Source organism: Pogona vitticeps, chromosome 1 (assembly GCF_051106095.1).
Source record: "Pogona vitticeps strain Pit_001003342236 chromosome 1, PviZW2.1, whole genome shotgun sequence".
Lineage (NCBI taxonomy): Eukaryota > Metazoa > Chordata > Lepidosauria > Squamata > Agamidae > Pogona > Pogona vitticeps.
The window spans coordinates 291,815,314-291,840,264 of NC_135783.1; the positions used below are offsets into that span (position 1 = coordinate 291,815,314).

At 41.2% G+C, this 24,951-nt stretch overlaps 1 protein-coding gene and 2 non-coding genes across 5 annotated transcripts in view; 1 reads left to right on the plus strand and 2 right to left on the minus strand.

Annotated features, from left to right (window-relative positions):
* Positions 1-24,951, minus strand: part of AMBRA1 (autophagy and beclin 1 regulator 1) — a 213,486-nt gene that overhangs the window by 131,488 nt on the left and 57,047 nt on the right. For all 3 annotated transcript variants that reach the window (XM_072986012.2, XM_072986011.2, XM_072986013.2), the window contains exon 8: positions 7,817-7,903. In XM_072986012.2, coding sequence (XP_072842113.1) covers positions 7,817-7,903 — 87 coding nt within the window. The remainder of the gene's footprint in view (positions 1-7,816; positions 7,904-24,951) is intronic.
* LOC140703326 (U1 spliceosomal RNA) lies at positions 4,881-5,044 on the minus strand. Its single transcript, XR_012082765.2, has one exon. It is a non-coding gene; the product is annotated as a U1 spliceosomal RNA (small nuclear RNA).
* On the plus strand, positions 5,731-5,889 carry LOC140703402 (U1 spliceosomal RNA). Its single transcript, XR_012082815.2, has one exon. It is a non-coding gene; the product is annotated as a U1 spliceosomal RNA (small nuclear RNA).

Below are 24,951 nucleotides of genomic sequence, written 5' to 3' on the forward strand. Positions count from 1 at the left end.
AAAGGAAGAGCCACGAACTGGTATACCGTATCCTTGAACATGAGACGGAGATACTTTCTGAATTTTCGGTGTATCGTCACATGAAAGTAGGCATCCTTGAGGTCCACCACCACAAACCAGTCTCCTTTCTTCAACAGGTGAAGGATTCCCTCCAAAGTGACCATCCTGAAGCGACGAGGCCTGAGGTAAGAATTGAGGTCCCTCAGATCTAGTATGGGACGGAGACCGCCGTCCTTCTTCGGAACCGTGAAATACCGGGAGTAAAACCCGTTCAGGATGTCCCGTTGAGGTACTATCTGGATGGCCTGTTTCTCCAGAAGGGTGAGAATCTCGTCCTCTAGGATGGGATCGAACGAGGTAGGCTTGATCCAGCCTAGAGGAGGTAATTCTATAAACTCCAGGCGGTAGCCGGAGCTTATAATGTTTAAGACCCAGGTGTCTTGGGTAATCTTGTTCCAGTTCAAAAGGTAAGGAGAAAGTCTTGTGTGTGACGTGATGGACCGGATGGGATGATGAAAGTCAAAGATATTGTTTTGACCTTTTTCCCCCAGGTTTGAAGGACTGCCTTTTGTATGCCTGAGGCTTGAAGCTGGAAGCCGATGAAGAGGCCTGTGAGGAGCGTGGAGCAGCTTGAGATCGGAACGATTGGTAAGTGGAAGGACCGGATTGTTGATAGGTCTGTTGTTGATAGGATTGTTGCTGGGGTCTAGGCCTCCACTGCGATTTGGAGGGTCTAGGGTGCTGCTGCACTGCATAGGATTTTGCCGTCTTTTTGCTCTTGTGTAAGTTCTCAAGATTCTCATCAGTGGAACCATTAAAGAGGCCTGTCGCATCAAAAGGTAGATTTTTAATCCTAGCTTTGATGTCTTCCATGATGTTGGCAGAACGAAGCCAGGCGTGCCTTCTTAGGGTGATTATGGATGCCAAATTCCTCGCGTTGGCATCAGCGACGTGACGGGAGGCCAAGCGTTGGTGCTTGGAAACGGTCAAGGCCTCCGCATGGGCATTGAGACAAGTCTGCCTGATGTCTTCCGGAGCTACTTGCAGGGCTGGCAAGACTCGTTCCCATAGTTGTTTCTGGTATGCACCCATAGCTACCAGGTAATTGAGAGCTCTGAGTGCAAAAGTAGTCATAGAATAAAGCCGTCTGCCCAAAACCTCCAAGTCCTTGCCCTCCTTAGTGGTTGGAGTTGGGTGGCCTTTGGCTGGTAACCGTGAAACACTGGACTCCACTACCAAAGAATTGGGAGCTGGATGCTTCAACAAGAACGCGGTATCATCTCCATGTACACGATACATGTTCTCAGTACGCCTGGACATATTGGGAGGGTCAGCAGGGTGCTGCCAATATTCTTTGAGAAGGTCCATCAGTTCAGGAACGTAAGAGAGACTGACAGGGCGAGACCTTGTAAGGTGGATATCCCCAAAAATTAGGTCGTCTGCGCGCGAGGGAGATTTTTCCACGTCCAGTTTAAGCGCTGCAGCCATCCTAGAGACCATCTGAGGGTAAGATGAAAAGTCCTCAGACGGGGAGGAGGGGTGGATGTCAGCCGCGTCTGAGCCTAGGGGTTCTCCTGGAGGTGGTAAGTCCAGAGAAGCCTCAGAAGTATTCCCGTCCTCATGTTCAGAAGAGGAATGAGGGTCCTGGCTTTCCTCATCAGAGGACTGGAGGATGCTAGGACGAGAGTCCGTATCCTTAGCCTTAGAAGTCTTACGAGGCCGAGGTGCCTGAGGTACAGGTTCGGGCACCGGACGCACCGGAGGAGGAGGTGGTGTTGGTCGACCTGGAGGGTCAGTTGGCTTAACCGGTGCCGAGGGAGCAGGTTCGTCTACGATAGGGCGCTTGCCATGTCGACCCTTCCTAGGGGGTGAGATCGACGACGAGGAGGAAGAGGTATATCGGGACCTCTTTCGACGTCGACGTCGGTCGCGGGAGGTCGATGACGAGGACTCAGTGGAATCGTCGCGACGACGACGACGACGATGCCGGGACCGTTTTCTATCCCTGCTATCCTCAGAGTCAGAGGAAGAGTAGTCTCGGCGTCGATGTCTCTTATGCCTATCGGCGCCAGAACCGCGTTTATGTTTGCGGTGGCGCCGGGGCTTCTTAGGCACAGGCTCCTCCTCTAACTCGGATGTTGGGAGCCGAGGAGAGGGGGCCGGAACAGGCTTAGCAGGTCTCACTGGTGTAGGTGGAGACTTGGAGCCTGGGGATCCCGGTGTCGAGGATCGCGATCCAGTCCCTAGCCCGGTTAGAATGGGGCTGCGAGGGACGCCTGGCAGATCAGCCACTATTTTCTCTAAGTGGCTCGTCGTCGGTGACTTCTCGACAACGGACGGCGGCTCTTGATGAGGGGGCAAAGAAGGAGCCAAGTCCGACACCGATTCTCGGTCTCTAGACGAATCCTCGAGTAAAGGAGAGGGCACTGAAGTCGAGATAGATGGGACAACGAGGGTGAGCTCCTTAGCCCTCGATGATGACTTTGTCGACACCTTTTTCTTTTTCAGATGTTCCGACACCGGTGGAGCCGAGGACTCGGTCGATGAAAAGAGGGAAACCGATGCGGAGGTAAGTGCTGACGGAGTCTTCCTTTTCTTAGACTTGTCTCTCGAAGACTGCTTAGGTCCCTTTCCCTTAGATGGTTCCGGCGCCGAAACTACTTTCACTTCGGAGCGCACGGAGGAGGTAGAGGGTATAGCCTCCATTTGAGAAGGTTGGGAAGCGGACAAAGTCTGTTTCCACAAAAAATACTTCAGGCGCTGCTGGCGCGCCTTGAGTGTGACCTTTGTGAATTGCTTGCAATGCCTGCAATGGGACACCGCGTGCGATTCCCCCAGGCAGTACAAACAGAGGGAATGTCCGTCCTGGAAGGGAAGTTTTCTGGAGCACGCGGTGCAGAGGCGAAAGGGTCCTCTCCTGGGGGATGGCTTTTCTTTAGGAGGCATAGACCAAGAGGAAAGGGAAAAAACCAACCGTAGCGGAGGGTCCGAACAACTGAGATCAGAGCCGCGTCGACCGGAGCCAAAAAAGGAAGTCCAATGAGGGAAAATTGAAAGATTCCTGTAGGCGCGTGGCGCCTCCGCAGGGGGCCCGTAAAGGCCTATTAGGCCTCAGCGGGAAGCCTTTTGAGGTAATTAACGCCGGATGAAGACAGAGTTCACTGAACCAAAATCACCAGAGGCAAAAACGTTGTCAATAAACGGTCCGAAGTCAGGGTAGCCAGAAAATAGAAGCAAAATAGTTCGCTAGAACGAACTAAGAGGCAAAGCTCTAACGAGAGGTCCCAACTCACTGGCGGAAAAATGGAACTGAGCCGTTGGCGGGCTAAGACATGCGCGATAAGGGGTAGCCTAAAACATTGTTACTTTTCTCTTACAGCTCTAGAAAATTCCGAGAGGCCAGCGCAGGCGCTGTCTAAACCCACTAGTGTGGATTCATGGAGAACCACGTTGAAGAATTGATGCTTTTGAACTGTGGTGCTGGAGGAGACTCTTGAGAGTCCCCTGGACTGCAAAGAGAACAAACCTATCCATCCTGAAGGAAATCAACCCTGAGTGCTCACTGGAAGGACAGATCCTGAAGCTGAGGCTTCAATACTTTGGCCATCTCATGAGAAGAGAAGATTCCCTGGAAAAGACCCTATACATGGGACAGGAAGTTGGGAAAGTGTGAAGGCAAGAGGAGAAGGGGACAATAGAGGATGAGATGGTTGGACAGTGTCATCGAAGCTACCAACATGAATGTGACCAAACTCCGGGAGGCAGTGGAAGACAGGAGGGCTTGGCATGCTCTGGTCCATGGGGTCACGAACAGTCAGACATGACTTAATAACTAAACAACAACAACACACCCTTTAAAAATTTAGATTTTTTAGTCAATGGGTACAAGGAGGTTTTTTCAGCTTGATTTTTGCCTGCTTAAACTAATTTTTCAGTTCACACACACACAAAAAACACCCACTACTGCAGCCTTTAGAAAATAAATCAAAATACAAATAAGTCTTTTTGGTCTTATTTTTGCTCTACAAAATTTACTTGTAGTCCATTTAGCTCCTTCTGCTAGGACTACAAGTAAAATGGCTCTTCGTCCCACTTACTAACCCTTGTTTAAAAGATGTCAGTGTTTGTCTGAATTATATTTGTCATAATGTAAGATTATTGATTAAGTTATAAACTAATCAACACATAGCTGTCCATATTTGAGTACTATCCCGTTTCTTCACAACCCTTCCATTCCTTTACTTTAAAAACTTATGTCACTCTGGTCTTGACTTAGCACAGCTGTCTGACCTCCCCTCATTAATGTGTGTCAATTAGGGGAAAGATCCTTGGTCAAACCTTCAATGGGACGGATGTCGAAACTCTGAGGACTGGACTCAGCTAAAGGTGGACATTCCACTCCTCTGCTGAAAAAATTAAAGTGGTGCCTCACAAGACGATTTTAATTCGTTCCACGGAAATCGCTGTCTTGCAAAATACTGTTTCCCCATAGGAATGCACTGAAATCTATTTAATGCATTTCAATGGGGGGGATCGCTGTTTTGCGAAAATCGTCCATAGAAAACATTGTCTTGCAAAACATGGTTCCCCACAGGAATACACTGAAATCTACCGTATTGGGGAAAAGCAATCCCCTCACCTGCACTGCCTTTGGAAATGCAGTGGGTCTCAGATGGCCTTCCCCCTCTTTCTCCCTCCAGCAGCAAAGAAAGAAGGTGAAAGCAGCCCCCTGGCTCCTGATTATGGTGACTCCTTTTGCCCTGATCCTTTGCCACTGGGGAGAAAAAGAGGGAGAATGCAATAAAAGACTTCACCAGGACTTGCTGCCTTTGCCATAGGTCCTAATGGGGGAAAAAGAGATCAAAAGGATTCTAAAAAGACCAGGGAAAGCACAAATGCAATCCCCCACTACCACAAAATATGCAGTTGAGTTCCTCACATTTGGGGAAATCACAGGGATCAGCACACCTGAAGTGCAATGGATTAGCCTCACCCTGGGAAAACCACTTTCATGACCATGGTATTTCCCTTGTAAGGTATGAGTTGGAGTGGCCCTTGCACCTCCTGCCCCCTTCTGTGCCCTGCCCCCCCAAGGCATGGTGACCCCCTGGCTGCACCTCCCGCTCAGAACAGGGCTGCACAGCCCCAGTCCCGCCAGAGGCCAAGAGAGCTCCTCAGTGTTTTGGGGTGCCCTGCAGGACCCCCATAAGGGCTGGGTGTTCCTCCCACAATCCTCTAGTGTAGCACTAGAGGATTGAGGGAGGAACACCCAGCCCCTGATGGTGCAATGGCCACTCCAACTCATACCTTGCTAGGGAAATACAGTGGTGCCTCGCTTAGCGATGTTAATTCGTTCCGAAAAAATCACTGCTAAGCGATAACATCGCTAAGCGAAAATAAAAAGCCCATAGAAATGCATTAAAAGGCGATTAATGCATTCCTATGGGCTTAAAACTCACCTTTAAGCGAAGATCCTCCATAGCGCTGCCATTTTCGGTGCCTCTAAAGCGAGGAATCCATGCCTGAAAACAGCGGGTGGCCATTTTGTTTACCCAGCGGCCATTTTGAAACCGCCGATCAGCTGGCTGAAAATGGGGGCTTTGCGATTATCGCTTTCCTGCAATCATCGTAAAGCGAAATACACCCATAGGGACCATCGCAAAGTGATCGCTTCTGCGATTGCAAAAACAGTATCACTAAGCGATTTTGCCATAAAACGGAGCGATCGCTATGCGAGGCACCACTGTACCATGGTCATGAAAGTGGTTTTCCCAGGGTGAGGCTCATCCATTGCACTTCAGGTGTGCTGATCCCTGTGATTTCCCCAAATGTGGGGAACTCAACTGCATAATTTGTGGTAGTGGGGGATTGCATTTGTGCCTTCCTTGGTATTTTTAGAATCTATTTACCCATTGGTCCTTGGCTCTTTTCACCATCGTCTGCCATTTAAATTTGCAGCCATAGGCCCATTGGCCCTGCTGGCTTTCCAAGAGGCAGATCCTGGAATGCCAGCAGCTCAGATGGCAGAGCAGCAAGGTCCAATACAGCTGCCACAGTGAGCAGCCTCTGGTGCTGGTTTGAAGGCCTTCTGGAACAGTGGTGGAACTGTGGGAGGCTTCTGGGTCGGGGTGGCTGAAGAGGTTTTGAACCATTTTTTACAGTATTCACTCCATAAGACAATATGCAGCGAAAAATACAGTAATTAATGCGTTCCAATGGGGGGGAACCATCTTGCTAAGCATAGACCAAAACATCATCTTGTGAAAATCATCCATAGGAAAAACCATCTTGCGAAGCGCCACAGCGATTGCAAAGACCCATCATCTTGCGGGTTAATCATCCCACGAGGCAATCGTCTTGCAAGGCACCACTGTATGTTGAATTATAAACAGCTGCTAGGATGACAACTTTTAGGAATCCTTTTTGTCTCTTATGAAGAACATTTACTCTCAAATGTATGATTCTGTGACACTTCAGAAATAACTGTCAGCAGTTTTGTTGCTGACTGTGCCATCTTTCAAATGGTGCATTTTTCAACTTTCCTCACTTGTTTCTGTCAATAGTTCCTTTTTTAAAAGAAAGCTTTTGATTATGTCCTTTAAAAAGAGTCAATGCTTAGTTTCGTTCTCTTTTTTAAAGAGAGTTTGTATCAATGAGACAGCAGTTTTTACCAACCAGTTTATACATTGATAATGTCATCCTTCCCTATATTGATCAAAGCATGCTTCCTTCACGACATCGCTCCATATCAATTCATTTACACAAAAATATCTTCGCTACTTGTATCACCTTCAGGAATGATTTTTTCCCCATATATTTACTTATTCTTTCTTTAACTTAATTGTCTACATACAAGTTCAGTTTGCGCATGTAAGCATTTATACACATGCATACGTGGTTGCCTGTCTAAAATTCATCCTTTCCAAACTAAATGAATTCCTTTGTTCTTTCAAGAATTACATTTTTCAAATCCATCAGTGGATCAGTGACACCTTCTTTTTAGAACATTTTTTCATTGCCTTATTATTTCTCTCCCCCACCCCACCGAAAATGCATTTTGCTGCACTCTGAATGTGCATGTCTTACTCAAATCCAAGTAAGTTGTCATCATCATTTTTATACTTTTCCATTAATAAAGAGTTCTAGTAATGTGCCTCTAAATCTGACAGCATTATCCTTGGTACTGCCAAGGAAGTTCAAGCCATCTCTTTTGCACTCTGTAGGTGCTTGCCCATAATCAACTGTACTATCGAAATGAAGCACTGAAACAGCCAGTCCTCAAAATTCATGAACATGCATAAATATTTATAATTCATATGAGAAAAATCAGCTCCTTAAACTCAGTTCCCTGTTATTTTTTCTATAAATATTGACACAGGTGGTTCATTACAGATTACCCATAAAGAACATATGCAGCTCTTAGCTTTTTGCTTTTTTAACAGTATGGGAAGGAAGGATGCTACAAGGAGAACTAGAAATAAGCAGATGCAAATGCTGTTACACAAACTTAGGTTTCATTTCAGATGGAGACAAGGCCAAAAGGCTTAAGTCAAAAACTCTATGGAAAAAGATGGATTTTAAAGAGAGATGGCATGCCAATAGATTGGGAAGAGAACTTCAGGAATAAAAGACCAATGAAATAAAATACTTCCACAGCATTCCTCCTTCCCAACTACACATACCCCTTTGTGTAAACAAGCAGGGGTGTGAATGGAATAGCCAGAACTGAAGAAAAATCAGATGGTATGCTTCATATTGTAATTCTGTGGTTCATACAAGAGCACAAGATAACCAGTAGGTTCAGTTCTGTCCTTACCTAGCTGGATCAGGATAGATTGGATGCTCCCGGGATCCTGCCCCATCGTAACGCGATAGTGAAATAAGTGAAGACTCCAAAAGCCTCCTGAGAAACAAAACAAGATGTTAACAGGCAACATTAAACTACTAGTATCCCATATGTCCAGCTTCTTGATTTCTCTCAATATCATATTATTATTTATTTTACGTATTATTTCTTATTGTTTTTGTCAGGGACTATTTTACTTTGTAGTTAACATACGCATGACAGAACTCTATTTAACTTGTACTAAGAATATCCAGTTTGTATGCGGCTAAAAATGAAACCTTTGTGATCCAATCATCATTTAAATCATCACCTCATCAGAATCATGTTATAGCTGGCATACAATCCTCTGTTTCCTCTCACAGATGCTGCTCACAGTGGTCTCCTTTAGATTTCTCCACTCACAGATTTTTGTTAATATAATGTTGCTTATAATACAGTACCTAAAACCCTGTAACAGTTTTGTAAATGGCACAACTCATAGAAGTGAACTGATATAAATTTATTTATTTATTTATTTATTTATTTATTTATTTATTTATTTATTTATTTATTCATTCATTCATTCATTCATTCATTCATTCATTCATTCATTCATTCATTCATTCAACTTATATGCCACCCACTCTATCCAAACGTCTCTGGGCGGCTTAAGTTGTATACACAGATATCATCAACTGCATGCTAAATAAGGCAACTCCACCTGCAATAGATAAGGTCTACAGAGGTACCTTAATTTATGGCAATCTGTCTTTAAAAGTTATGACATTTGCATCACTGAGCAACAGAATTTCAGCAAGTGTCTGTCACCTCTTTTCACAGAATTTGATAAATTACATTTGAAACAAAAAGAAAATATAGTATAGCAATCGGAAAATTTGTATTCTCCAGATATTAAGGATTACAACCCGCCATAACCCCAAATAACAGGCCAAGGAAGCTAGATCTTATAGGAGTTGTAGTCTAACATATCTGAAGGGTATCAGGTTGCTTACCTATATTCTCTCTCTCTCTCTCTCTCACTCACTCACTCACTCACTCACAAGCTTCCATACCTAAGAATATTTGACAGAACTCAAGTGTCCCCAGGACTTCAGCAATCAGAAGCCACCAGCATAATAAATAAGCTATCTAAACCAAGCTATTAGAAGGGAGGGGGGTTTCCCTCATAAAACTGCTCTTTTTTTCACAAAAGACATAGAAGTAGATAACAAAGGCTGCTAAAACAGATTTGAGATGCAAACCACTAGTAACACTAGAAGAAATAATTTAACATTTGTTAAATACATCAGAAATAGGAAACCAGCTAGGGAGATGGCTGGCCTGTTGGATGCCTCTAACACAATCTGATGCTCTCCAGATGAGTTATGCAAAAATTTAAATAAGCTCTAGCTACCTTGGCTCCTGGTTAAAGGGATAATAGTATACTGACAGCAAAGTCACAGAAAAGGGGACATATATACAGTACAAATTTCAAAACCAGATGTTTATTATCTGCTCATATTATTTTCCACCCTTAACACTGAATTAAGTGGTACAAATGTCACTCCCTGTATTCAGCATAATATAGTCACAACATGCCTGTTTCAAAGCAGTGTAGAAAGTTGCTTTGTGTCAGCTAGTGAACACTTAACTCCACAAGCTTTCTGTTATATGAGCTACAGAAAACACATAAATGCTGAATTGCAGATTACTCTGTTCTTACAGAGGATTTTGTGCTTCTCTGCATGGCTGGCCTTAGTACCAATAAAACTAGAATTTCCCCCCCAAACAATATATTTTCCATGCTGCATGTTGGCTTTTGCACAGTTGACGAAACCTAAAGGAACAAGAATTACTGGTGAGTTTACCTTTAGGCTGACACCTTTTCAACACCAAAATCACACTGACACATCAGGAAACACAAATTTGGTCATCACCCTTATTTCTAACTATCAATTTCTGTCTTGGATAAGAAGCCAACACTTGTCATTTCAGAAAATTAAAATCCTTTTCCATCCACTAGAAAGGATCTTCACTCTGTGAGCAAGAAGAAGCTTGTGGAAACCTTCTATCTTCTCTAGCTCCTTTTCTTTTCTGAGAATAATCTCCATAGCCTCTAACACATTACCCACCAGTTTCACAGGACAGGTATAATTCTACAAACTAATCTCAGCAAGTCCATCTTTACCTTTTACATCTCACTATATCACACTGAATACACCCCATCTTATCTGTTAAGCAGAAGTCAGGTTTGGGTTAGTACATACAGTACTTAGATAGAAGACTACCAGGGAATACCAAAGATCTTCTGGTAAAGTTAGGAAACAATCCTTCCAGAAACTGGGGAGAGTGGCTGCCAATCAGAGCTGACAATACTGGGCTAGAAGGACCAATGGTCTGATTCATGTTAAGATAGTTCTCTATGTTCCAACATTTCATCCAATATTTCTTTTTTATGAAAAATCTGTGTCAGAGAATATTTCTTTACCAAGATTTTCTGCAAGCTGGCCAATTTATTGCTACTCTACCCTTCTGGGGGGAGCACACAGATTATGTGCTTGACTACAAGGAAGGGAAAAATGGATCTTTTCCTGGCAATTCAACACACACTTCTTTTTCCCACTTGGATTTTCAGGATAAATGCACTCAAATAGAATAACAGAGCATTTAACCTCTGCTAGATGTTTCTGTTCTGAACCACACCCTTCAACAATGAAAACTCTGTTTTTTCTGACCTCAGAGTTCACATATTAAGTAAGGATAGGAACATAAAGACAAAAAGCTATACTTTTATATTGTTTTAACTGCATTATTTTGTTGGTTTTAATTGTTTTAAACATAATTACTTGATTTTAATATTTGAGTTAATTGTTTTATCTCTCCAGGATTTTTTTCTTTTAAGTCTGTAAGCCACTCTGAGCACAATCATTTAGTGGGAGTGTGGGCTGTAAATGTAATAAATACATTTATTTATTTAAAGACCTTTCACTTCAGGCAAGCCTTAGTGACTAACTGACTGATGCAGGTGGTTGTACTTTACTGCTTTCTATGTGTTTGGGTGTTGCTTTTGTTTACTATTTTTTTAAGTGTGGTTTGTGTTTGAACCTTTCAGTATTATATACTTGCCATTGTTAACTTTACATACTGTCTTTTAAAGTTGCAAGCAGACATTGGTCCTTTTTAAAGGAGAAAGGTGGAGTAAAAAATATTTTAAATAAATAAATAAATAAAACTCCTGCTTGTCTGCAAGTCGATTTCTAATACAGTGGTGCCTCGCATAACGAGCGCACCGTTTAACGACGAATTCGCATAGCGCTTCGTTTTTTGGGATCGCTAATGTGATCGCATACCGATGGTTCCAATGGGCAAAAATCGCTTTGCGATGATCGGTAAGTGTTTCGCTTACCGATCTTCGCATTGTGATGTCGGGGGGAACAGCTGTTCGGCGGTTCCAAAATGGCCACCGGAAGACCCAAAATGGCCACGCGCAGCATTTTCGCACCCTGCCCTCGCTTAACAAGGGTGCAAAAATGCCTGCGCTATGGAGGAACATCGCTGAACGGTGAGTTTGAGGCCAACTGGAACTTCATTTAATGCGTTCCAGTGGGTTTTTCTATTCCGTTTAGCGATGTTTCCGAATAGCGATGGTTAATCCAGAACGGATTAACCTTGCTATGCGGGGCACCACTGTACATGTGAACCAGCACAAAAGGGCCTCTTAAAAAGTGGGATCAGGCAGGATGATGAAGAAGGCATTCCTCAGTTATTCTAATCATCTGTTATTTTAAGATCTGCAAAAGAATGGGCATGGTTTCTGGAATGCTTCACACAACCCAAACCTAAATCTTCTGCACAGCTTTTATTTCAGCACCCCACTATTATGCAGCAGTGTACTTAACGATCCAGAAAGTATTCCCACCAGATACATTCTATGATGACTTGTTTTCTCAACAGTCTTTGAGATACAACCTATTATTTATTTAGATTTATAACTCAACTTGTCCCTGAGGGCTAACAATGGGAGATATTTATAAAATATCATCATTAAAAATGTATGTAAACTACTAAAATAATCCCACATTTATTCTTAGCCTATGAAGGTCTGTGTATACAACTAACAAAATCAAGGGGCAAAGCATTTTTGAATGAAGTACTTTTAAGGAGGGTAGGAGTACATATTTTGAAAAAATGCATTAAAACAATTTCTTGGAGCAATAGATTCTCCCCATCCCAACCTGAGGAAGTTCCATGCCAACAGACAGCTTTTACTCTCTTCCTAGTAGGGGAATTAAATGCTAAATCCAGGAGAGTCCTGAATATGTACACTGTTTTAAATTCTTCAGAGGAGGCACAGAACTGAAATGCAATGCATGTCTTCCAAGGGGAGGCAAAGGAGGCCAAAGCCAAGCCCTGTAGTCACAATGGAAAATCTTGGTACATTGCTAATGCTTTCTTCAATCAGACTGAACAGAAGCTGTCAAACTGATTTTAAGCCCATATGCTATAATTTATACTAAGAGCCCTGTCAAAATATTAAGAGACTACAAAGAAGTTGTGGACATCAGACACATTTAATACAAAACAAAGTCAGGTGGTCCAACAACAACAGAACCAAACTGCAGGATTTAGACAGGCGATATATCTATACAGTGGTGCCTTGCGTAACAATTTTAATTTGTTCCAAAAAAAACCACCGCTATGGGAAAACACGTTTTCCCATAGAGATGCATTGAAAACTGGATAATCCGTTCCAATAGGAACGGATTGCCATCCTTAAGCGAAAATCGCCATAGCGACACAATGTTTCCCCCATTGGAATGCACTGAAGCCTATTCAATGCATTTCAATGGTTTCGCTATGTCCGTTTTTGCAATTTGTAAAGTGTCTTAAAATGTTCAAAAACTGTTTTAAATGCTTGGAATCGTTAGTGCACCTTCTAAAACATGTGCAAACTTAATTTGGCTTTGTTCTGACTCTTTGTTAATTTTTGGTGAATTCCCCCCCCCCATTGAAATGCACTGAACCCAAGTTTGACAGCTGTCAAACGGGCACTTCAATGCATTCCAATGGGGGAGAAAAAAATTCACCAAAAATTAACGAAGACTCAGAAACTGTTTTAAATGCTTGGATTCGTTAGAGCACCTTGTAAAACGTCGCAAACTTAATTTGGCTTTGTTCTGAGTCTTCGTTAATTTTTGGTGAATTTTTTTGAAACCGCCGATCAGCTGTTTTAAAATCGTCGTTTTGCGAAGAATCGGTTCCCAAAGCAGTGAACTGATCATCGCAAAGCGAAAAAAACCCATTTAGACCATCGTTTTGCAATCACAATTGCGATAGCAAAAAGAACATCGTAATACGGTTTTGTCATAATGCAGGGCAATCGTAAAGTGAGGCACCACTGTACTTGGATGAGAGACTACCAATGAATATCAGGGGTCTCCAGAAAGGGCTGGAGGCAGGGGGGGATCCTGCATGGAACCCTGGATAGCAGATGTCAGTCAGAGATGGCAATACTAGGCAAGCTGAACCAGTTGTTTGACGCAAAGTAGCTTTCCCATGTTCCTATAAAGCAGCAAGCCTCCTGAAGCAGCAATTTACCTTTTAAATAGGCCATGGCACCATCTCAAATTCCCATAAGCTGATCAATGAAAAATCTAAATAAACAAGTAATACTTGCTTTCAGCTCTTATGACCATGAAGTATGCTTTCAAGTATACAGACAATGTTTACTGAAGGCTCAGAAATAAGCAGAGCAACTTCTTTCATAATCTTTGGACAGAGAGAGCTTCAATATATATTACTCCTTTCCTTCCCAAGAACAAAAAGCAAAAACAAAACCCTGAAATCAGACCAAATTAGACAATAATGACTGACACCAAATAAAATGTTCAGGGAAGGCAGATGGTGCCGTTATGTTCAGTTTGTGAACTTCCCATGTAGTATTTACTATTTCCTAGGCACAGAATTTTAATTATTTGTAAGATTTTCAACACACATGAACACTGTGTATAGAAAGGGAAAGAACAGAAGAGATAAAAGAAAAGCCAAGATATCAGTCATATCTTCAAGCATATTGTAATAGTATGCAAAATCTAGTATTTTCCAGGCATGAAAAAGGCCTAGAAATAGAGACACACACCAACATATTAGATGCTGCATTTGTCATTTATCACCCCTATGTATGTGGCAGGAAAAGGGGAAGAGCAAAGTCAAATTAATTTGTACATACTTTTCCTAAAACGTTTTATTCTTCCTTAGCTATAGTTAAGGTTTGCTGTCACACAAGGGACATCACCCCTAACCCCTGAAATTTTAAGGTCTACTCAGTAAGTGCTGCCCATATCTACACCACAGCAACATAAGGCTCACCAATCAAGTAATGTCCAAGTTGTCTAGACAACACGAAAACTGTCACAAATGACATCTAAAACACAATTAGCTGAGAAACTGCAATTTTTATTCTGTTTTCCCACCCCACCAGGAGAATCACACATTAACAGATCATTCAATCAATGCCTCAGTGATGAACGCTAACTCTGCACACTGAGAGATGCCATAGACCAACCCTAGTAAATCAGCCTGTCTTTCTTTTTCTTCTTCTTTTCCTTTACTATGAAAGGTATAAACTACCATCTGTTCAACAGTGCCCTCTGTTGTGATCTTAACAGATTTTCTGTCATCTAGATTATTAATACCTGTGGAAAGGTGTTTCTAATTGCTACAGTTCTATTCAGCATTATCCAAGGACTGTGAATATACGCTGTTGTGTAAGAAAGAGATGTGGAAGCTACAATTATATTGCTGTTAAGTTTTTTAAAACAATTTTCTTCTTTTCTTCACCTGAGAACATCATGAACAGAATTATAACGTAATGGGTTCAAATTAAAAACAACAAAATGAGTGAAATACTGAAATGCACAAAGCAGATCTTGTCAAATTACTAGTTTTTCCATGAGCATGTCCTTGCCCACAAAGTCAACTTCTTGGCAAACTAGTCAACACAGAGAAGAGGAGGTAAAGAACAAGGACACTTCTTTCTAATCTAATCCTTCTCACAAAACTTTCAAAGGCAAGTCCCTTGTCAAAGTAGTCCCTCTTTTCTTATTCATGATTCTTCACAGATGGGCCAAAACATCTAAAGATGACTTGTAGAATTCACACATTCAGTCCCATTTTTCTAGTTGTACTGTTGTTATGTGCCACTAAGTTCTTTCTGATTTATAGTGAGCATGTCTTCCTGTAGCAATAGGATTTCCAAAAGAAGCTTCTTGCATCTATTCAACAGGGAAAACCCAAAGTGACTGGGAAATATAAGCTACTCACATACAGTGGGGCTTGAGTTAAGAACATTTTGACTTAAGAACCACTCTCATAGGAAAATATTGACTTGACTTAAGTACTTAGATTTGAGTTAAGAACTGAAAAAAACCCACATGGGAGGCAGGGAAAGTGCAAAATGTGAACTTTCAGTTAACTGTTGGCCAGTGAAAAGGGTGCCTGTCTGCTTCCTCACTCCTCCCAGCGTTTAGAGAGTGGATTGGGAGACAGTCTTCAGACTGCCTGGTACTGTACTGCCTGGACTGTATTTTCCCTGCCTTCCCTTAACCTTTCTTGACCTAAGAAAAAAAGAAACAAAATATCCCCCTCTAGTGGTTGAAGGCAGAATAGCAGCTTCCCATTAGTTTCTATGGACGGAAAAGAGCAGATACGGATTAAATGGTTTTCAATGCATTCCTATGGGAAATGCAGATTTGACTTGAGAACCGCCTTCCGATACGGATTAAGTTCTCAAGTCAAGACCCCACTGTACTATTTTGCAGACCTGAATAGTTCCACTGAGCAACTGAGCAGTGTAAGCTTACTCTGCAGCTTCTCAAACATACAAAGAACAAAACCATTTTCTGAGAAGGGATCCTTATGTAACTAAAACAGTAATGCACAAGCAAAAGAAGGCATCAGCAGAAGACTCCAAAGTTTGCCAAAATACCCCTCTCCAACAAAAAAAAAGGGAAACAACAAAAGCCATGCAAACAGAGCATGTTCAGAAATTGTGACCCTTGAGAGGACTTAACTGACTTGAGTCTGAAATGACAGAAGATATTTAGGAGATCCCGCATTTTAGGCAACATATTTGAGTGCAACTGTATTACTTATCTGACCTCCTACTCACTATGTGTATCAAAAGGATAAAAAGCAATAAACACATTGTTTCCTCTAAGTGACATACATCCAGTATTTAAAATAAGCAGTCACTTGTTTGAGAATACACAATACAAACACATAAGAGCTATAGTTTTATGCCTGGTGGAAGATGTTATGTCAGGAGAGCTCAACTGTGGATTTTCTTTAAAAATGTACTCTCTTTTACTAACCCCCTCACTCTCATTTCTAATTAGATATGCAGGAGTACTGATTTAACAGCAGACTGAGGAAAGGACAGAGACTAGGGAAAGCAGTCCAGCATGGAAGGAAGCTTATTTGGCTTGCTTTAACTGCAAAAGCCTGGCTGCCCATTGGACAATGCACGCACAGAAGTATGCCATGAATCACACTTATGGAAGATGGCACAGGCAACACGTGAACTGCTGGCTAGCAGTGAGTGAATGTTACACCATCTGCCATGTGCCTTCTTCCCGTGTAACAAAGCAACAGGATTTCACTCACTGTATTAGTAAGAGCTATATAAAATGAATGTGTGTATGAGTTCTAAATAAAAAAGAAGTAACCATGCCTGCCACAATACAGATAGTACTCACCCTAGTAGAGATATTCTGCTCTAGACAAATGGGGAATAAAAGTTTAAAAGATAATAAAAACAGAAACATTGCTGCTCAAGTAAAGCATCTTAATTAATCCAAGTTTGATTAGTAAATATGTCAGTCTTTATGGAATAAAGCATCTGCCTTTATCTGCATCTAACCCTGGGCGTTTAATTGAAAATACAAATCATTGTAGGAGTGCTATCATATGTCAAAGGTCTAGTTTGGTCATAGACTCAGTAAAACATATATAATCTTTACACAAGAGCCGGGGCATCATAGTAGAGTGCTGGACCAGAGTATTAGACAATCTGGTTCTAGTCTCTATTCAGCCATGAAACTCACTGGGTGATTTGGGCCTGCTACCCTCTCAGACTGACCTAGTATGTTCTGAGGGTTTGGGGGAAGATAAAAGCGTGGAGAATGTACACTTCCTTGAGCTTACTAAACAAATGTAACTAGTAAATAAATAAAATAAAAATAAATACAGTGGTGCCTTGCTTAGCGATGTTAAGAAATTGCCGCTAACCGAAAACATCGCTAAGCGATTTTTAAAAGCCCATAGTAATGCATTGAAACCCCTTCAATGCGTTCCTATGGGCAAAAAAATTACCTTTAACCGATAATCCTCCATACGGTGGCCATTTTCGCTGCCTGGTATGCGAGGAATCCGTCCCAAAACACAGTGGGCGGCCATGTTTTTTACCCGGCAGCCATTTTGGAACCGCCGATCAGCGATTGGGAAAACATCGCTATGCGAAAATCGGTAAGCGAAACAGCTTACCGATAATCACAAAGCGATTTTTCCCATTTAAAACATCGCAATGCAATCGCTATGCGATTTCGTCATTAACCGGGGCGCTCGTTAAGTGAGGCACCACTGTATAGAGAAGACTTGATGTAGTGCCCAAGACACTTTGCTATGAATCACAAATTCCCTAGTTTGAATCTTGCCCCTGCCACGAACTCAGTATAACATCTTATCCTCTCTGTGTTGTCTAATTGATGCATGGGGAATAATACAGCCATGCAGTGTTAGGACTGCTGAAAAGAGCAATTACAACCAGATTATACATGTGACATACTCTAAATCATCAGTCGGGGAACAGGTGTAAATTACTCCAAATTAGGGGAAAATGAAAATCCTGGGGGTAATGAGCAGAGTGCTAACTTGTACTTCTGGGGATTCTCGGTCCACATACTGCTGAAGCCTACCTTGGAGGATTTTGAGCATAACCTTGCTAGCGTGTGAAATGAGTGCAATTGTATGGTAGTTAGAGCATTCTTTGGCACTTCCCTTCTTTGGGATTGGAATGTAGACTGATCTTTTCCCATCCTCTGGCCACTGCTGAGTTTTCCATTGATGACGATAAAAAAAAAAAGCACACTGGTCCTTTGATATTGGGCTGTGGCACCAGGGTGGGTGACATTGCCTTTAGCCTGGTTTGTTCATTTTTGCACACCACACATAGAATGATTAAAGTGGTAAGGAAAGCCTCCTCCCAATTCTGGGTTGGCTGTCTCTAGCAAGAATGTCATTGCTAGCACCACTCTGGCAGCCACTGATGATGATTAAATCCTCTACGAGCTAGCAAAAATTTAATGCAATTTGCTATGCACGTTGGACACCTTACTACTCCCTATACCACACCATGGCTGGACTGCAATGTGTTCCAGCAAAAATGGTGCACATCTTTATCAAATTTGGTGCATCCTTGCTAGTTCGGTACACAGCCTGTGTAGATTCAATAATATTTTTAATTCAAATAATGTATGATTTCCTTCCTTTCGAATCAAGCGGATAATAATAAATTTTTTGGGGGGGGAGAGGTAAAAAAGTTCCCTGCCCCCTGCTCTAAATGCTTTAAAGGAACTATAATAAAATAGAGTTTTGATGCACTCAAGCCCTAAATCCCTTAGGTTCAGGGGTACCTAAGAATAAATCAAGCATGTGTAAAGGAATAACAAAGGTTTACTGAGTATAATGATGGTAAAACAAGATGCAATAGACCATACAAAGAAAGTTTCCCACACCTCTTTTGTTGCATCACCTCCCAAGCTGGGACATCAAACCACCCAGACATGGAACACACTTCTTTCTCACCTCAGATAGAGAGCAAAGGGAAGGTTTGCAGGACAGGACTTTCTCCCCTCACTGCTGTAGATAGATGGCAAAAAGGCAAGGAAAAGAAGCTTGCCAATAGAATCCACATCCTTCTTCCCAATATCTGAAAATAGGGCCTCTTTCTGGAGAAGCCATGTATGAAAAATTAAGTACACCTTATGCTTCAATAGCTTGTAGAACCACCTTTAGCAGCAACGACTTGAAATAATCATTTCTGTATGATTTTATCAGTCTTTCACATCATTGTGGAGGTATTTTAGCCACTCATCTTTACAACGTTGCTTCAGTTCATTGAGGTTTGCAAGCATTTGTTTATGTATATCTCTCTTAAGATCCCACCACAGAATTGCAATCGGGTTGAGGTCTGTCTGGGCTTGAATGGACCACTGCAACACCATAATTCTTCTTCAGCAAATCTGTTGTCGATTTGCTGATGTGCTTGGGATCACTGTCCTGTTGCATGACCCAATTTCAGCCAAGTTTTAACTGTCAGACAGATGACCTCACATTTGACTCTGGAATACTTTGATATACAGAGAAATTCTTGGCTGACTCAATGAAAGCAAGGTGTCCAGGTCCTGGGGCTACAAAACAAGCCCAAATCATCTCCCCTCCACCATCATGCTTGACAGTTGGTATGAGGTGTTTGTGCTGATATGCTGTATTTGGTTTTTGCCAAACAAGGTGCTGTACATTATGCCCAAACATTTCCACTTTCATCTCATCTGTCCAAAGGGCATTGTTCCAAAAACGTGTGATTTGTCCAGATGCAACATGGCAAACTTAAGCTATGCCACCATGTTCTTTTTAGAGAGAAGAGGCTTTCTCCTGACAACCCTTCCAAACAAAACATCCTTTTTTATAATTGTACTGTCATTTAACATGATAACTCAGGACTGTAGAGTCTGAGATGTAACTCTTTGGTTTTCTGTATTTTCTCTGGAACATTGCACAGTCTGATCTTGGTGTGAATTTGCTTGAATATCCACTTGTGGAAAGATATGCAACCATTCTGAATGTTTTCCACTTGTGAATAGTCTTCTTCACTGTGGACTGATGGACTTTAAATTGTTTTGAAATGGCCTTACAACCCTTCCCAGATTGATGGGCAGCAATAATTGCTTCTCTACGATCACTGCTGATGTGTTTCCTCTTTGATATTGTGTTAACACACACTTGAATGCTCCAGACCAGTAAACTGCTAAAACCTCATCTTTTATAGAGGTGGTCACACTTGCTGATTATCGATTACTCAAGGGCATTTTCTTAGCAGCATCTGGCTGCTATTTGGTGTCTTAATTCCTATGGAAGCAGTACGGATGCACTTAGTTTTTCACACATGGCTTCTCCAGTTTCGATTTATGTAAAATAAATCATGACATGATGTAATATGTCATGTATTGTTGTTCATCTGAGGTTGTATTTAGCTAATTTTCAGACCTGCTAAGGTCTACATATTTTTTTATTATGCCATAAAATCAAAGCATTCAAAGAGAGTGTACTTTCTTGTGTACTTGCACAAGACTACAAAACTACTGCTTACATCCAGCTACAGTCATGGCCAAAAATATTGGCACCCTCGCACTTATGTCAGAAAATGAAACCATTTTCTCAGAAAATTGTTGCACTTGCAAATGTTTTGGTACTCACATGTTCATTTATTTGTTTGCATTGGTGTTGGGATATGATTCTGCTGCAGGCATAACAGAGAGCACATTACTGGACAGCTATGTTTAGTGTTTTTCCATATAGTCTATGTATACATATGGGCGTGTATAAGTGAAGCCTTGTAGAATTGGTGTGATAGGATAAGGAATGCTCAGTGTTATGTGATAGGCAGAGTTTTGCCAAAGGCGTTTTTAAGGAAGTAATAAATAAAGCGCTGACACGGTGCTGGGGGGGAACTGATAAGCTGGAGAGCAGAGAGGCAGTTCATCCCTGCATTCGGCAGAGCTAAAAAGAAAAGTTTTTCTGTGTTCTGAGTTTTTCTTTACAGCACCACTAAAATATCGAGATGGATTCTCGTTACATTGGAACAACACACAAAAAAAAAACAGAGAAGAAAAGTCAAATGTGATACAATCCCATACAGAAACTCTAAAACGCACTGGCCAAAATTATTGCCACCCGTGACTTAATAGTTGCTAGAACCCCCTTTGAAAAAATAACTGAAATCAATCACTTCCTGTAACCTTGAATGAGTTTCTTACACTTCTCAACTAGAATTTTGGACCACTCTTCTTTTGCAAACTGCTCCAGGGCCTTCAGATTTGAAGGATGCCTTCTCCCAACTGCTGTTTTGAGATCTCTCCACAAGTATTCTACAGGGTTCAGATCTGGACTCATTGCTGGCCATTTCAGAACTCTCCAGTGCTTTTTTGTAACTATTTCTGGGTGCTTTCTGAAGTATGATTCGGGTCATTGTCCTTCTGGAAGACCCATGACCTCTGGTGGAGATCCAGCTTTCTGGCACTGGCCTCTATGTTGCGGCCCAAAACATCTTGGAACCTCCACCATGTTTGACTGTAGGGACTGTGTTCTTTTCTTTGAATGTCTCATTTCTTTTTCTGGAAACAGTGGCATGATGTCCTTGACCAAAAAGCTCTACTTTGGTCTCATCTGTCCACAGTACGTTTTCCCAGAAAGATTGTGGCTTTGTCACATAAGTTTTGGCATACTCCAGTCTTGCTTTTTTATGCCTTTGTGTCAGCAATGGTGTCCTCCTGGGTCTCCTTCCATAGCATCCCTTTTCATTCAGATGGCAATGGATAGTGCAAGCTGATATTATTGTGCCCTGTGTCTGCAGATCAGCTTGAATTTGTTGGGAAATTAATCTGAGTTCTGTATCCACCATTCCAACAACCTTTTGTTGTAATTTTCCAGTAATTTTGCCCTTCTGTCCCTGTCAAGGGAGGTTAGCTAAAGTGCCATGGGCTGTAAACCTCTTGATGATATTGCACACAGTGGACACAGGAACATTAAGATCTCTGGAGATGGACTTGTAGCCTTGAGATTGTCAATGTTTTTCCACAAGTTTCTCTCAAATCCACAGACAACTCTTTACACTTCATTCCTTTCTCCATGCTCAGTGTCACACACAACACAAAGGTTGAGTCAACTTTTCTCCATCTTAACTGGTTGCAAGTGTGATTTCTATATTGCCCACACCTCTTACTTGCGACAGGTATGTCTAAATACAAATTAAAGGAGCATCACATGCTTGAAAAGCAATTATTTCTTACAATTTAGATTGGGTGCCAATAATTTTGGCCAATGCGTTTTGAAGTTTCTGTGTAGGACTGTATCAGATTTGACTTTTTTTTCTCTGTTTTTTTGTGTGTGTGTGTGTGTTGTTTCAATGCAAACCAAAGAAATGAATGTTAGTACCAAAACATTTGCAACAGCAAAAAAAATTATGAGAGAATGGTTGCATTTTCTGACAGACTTGCAAGGGTGCCAATATTTTTGGCCATTATTGTATCTATCCTCATAGGTCAGAGTTTATTACTACCATCTGTCTGTCTCTCATATCTTGAAGTTTACTTCCCATAACAGTTCATCTGTATCATTAGTTCAGCCATTAACAGAATAAACTGACAGTTCTTCAGGGGCCACTTCACTAGCCCCATCCCACAAAAATTCTCACCCTTTACATTCAACCAAAGTTTATAAATGTTTACAAATGTGGCAAACGTAATTCTGGGATGAGGTTCCAAGCTTACTGTTTGGGAGCCAAGATATAATCTACAAAAATCAAAGAATGGGGAAGAATAGGCTCATGAGCCTGTAGACCAGTCCTGTTCCTTTAAACCTAGTGAACAAGCTGGGCTAACAGTAACACGAATTCCAGTCAACAGTACTCATTGCTTGCTTGAGAAAGAATATTATACAGTATATGAAAAGCAGATTAAAACAATGTTCATTTAGGAAACAAACCAAAGGTAGAAAGTTGAGAAGATGGTTTACAGGTCAGCTGCTATTCTCTCTTGTGTTTCTTCAAATTTCAAAAAATATTTTTGAGGAGGATATTTCACAATATTTATCTCTATACACAGAGGACAGCTAAGACCCAAAAGCTGTGTCTGCTGAAATTCCACCTAATAATTCTACTCATTTTTTTTAATGCTGACGTGTTTACTTTAATACATCTGTGTCATACTTTAGAATTTTCCCACCCAGAACAGTTCCTTCTAAGATCTTTACTAGAGGAATTTAGATTCAAGCCACCTATGGAGAACACTATGAAGCAGATCAAACCAACTGAACCACTGCTACTTTTTTAAAAATGGAGTACATGAAGTATATAACTGTCATCATTTTTGCTGCTTAGAAGTTATTTAAATTTGAAGTCTGACAGAGCATTATATGAAGAAGCAACAATACTTTTGTTCCACCATATATTTTTTAACAGCTCATTATTTATCCAACTGATTGGGTATTGGAGAGAGGAGCATATTAATTGCTAGATTAAATTTACTGATTGTTCGATTCTATTTGTATTGTAATCTCCACATTTGTTTTTAATCTCTGCTTTAGCAGCAAGAGGCTCAAATAAATTGCATAATTTTGGCAAATTTATCTTAAGCATAGTTAATACAGAATTCTACTGAGGATGAATTCCCCCAAGCTACTATCATAATTTGTTATTGCACATAAAGAGAGAAACCATTAACCAGAACAGATGACAACATTATACACAAAACATGCACATGTACTGACACAACTATTAATGGATACCCAACTAAAAAGAATGTACAGTAAAACTTAAGTACAACAAAATCAGGAGACCATATGACAAAATTAAAACAAGCAGGAGTCTTCTCTTAAATTTGAGGGACTAATTAAGATATAATTTATAGAGGGAGCATTGCTCTGTTGATTCTCCCAGATACCTCAGCAACTATACCGCCAACTGTGGAATCTCACTGGAGCGGCTCTGTGAGTTGGGAGTTTGAGGTAGGAGCAGAACTACTTGTCAGAGCGCCTTTCCCCAAGAACATTGGCCCATGCCACCAGATCTTCACAGGCAATGATCCTACAGGTTGCCACACCAAAGGAGGCTAGAAAGACATTCACCAGAAATTGTGGCTTCTTAGCGGTGGCGCCAGCCCTCTGGAATGGGATTTCAGTTGAGCTATGGCTGCTTCCCCTCTACCTTCAAGAGGTTGCTTAAAATGGTGCTTTTTAAAGAAGCTTTTAATAGTATGCTTTATTTATTTATTTATTTATTTATTTATTTATTTATTTATTTATTTATTTATTTATTTATTTATTTATTTATTTATGCATACTTTAACAAACGTGTCAAATTATTCCTGCCCATAAGACCATTGCTGTTGCTCTTTGTGTGTTTGTTTTATACTGATTTGTTCTGTTCTCATTTTTTCTATTTCGATTACTATTTACCTACATTGTTATATGACTGTATATGCTTTATTTTTGTTAACTACCCAGTGTAGTGCCTCCCACTAATCAGGCGGTATAAAAGTAGAAAAAATAAACAAACTACTGTAACACAAATCTGTTATGTTATTTCTGCTCCTATCCATAGGCTTCAGTTACAGAATAGCACCAGGGAATTTTTGTTTAGCCCATAGCTAGTAAACTCTAGCTAATAAACCATGGGGAACCACAAGACTATTTTGGCATGCTCTTTCACATCTATATAAAATGTTAGGTCCCACCAGTGCACCAATGATACCAACTCTATTTCTTCTTGTTATCATTAGAATCAAGTAAATCTGTGCAGGTGGTAGACCAGCCTTCGGACACTAGAATGGGCTGGACAAAGGCTCTGTGAGTCAACAGTCCCAATGTCTTGGAACAAAATTGGTAATCTGTTCTGGGTAAGAACAAGTTGCTTACTTGTAACTTTGGTTCTCTGAGTGGCAATCCATGCATTCACATATCTAGAATTTGTCCTGCACACGTACAACAACTTTGGAACTCTTTCTTTCAGAAACCGAAGACAAAAGAATACATGTCTGACACAGAAAAGATTACTGGGTTAAGTTAGGAGTTCTTCTAGATTAAGTTCCTACTTCCATATCCCGAAGAAATTAATGGCAGGAGTGCTGAGACATGCATGCATCTTTGCAGATAAGTGTTTCGTGTTCATTCCAGTTTTGGTACAATGCAGAAAGAATTGGGTCAGTTATATCTCTACAAACAAAGAGCTATCTGGAGCAATCAGTTAGAAGCTACATTAGTCACTCAACAGACCAGAAGGACTAAATTGAAGA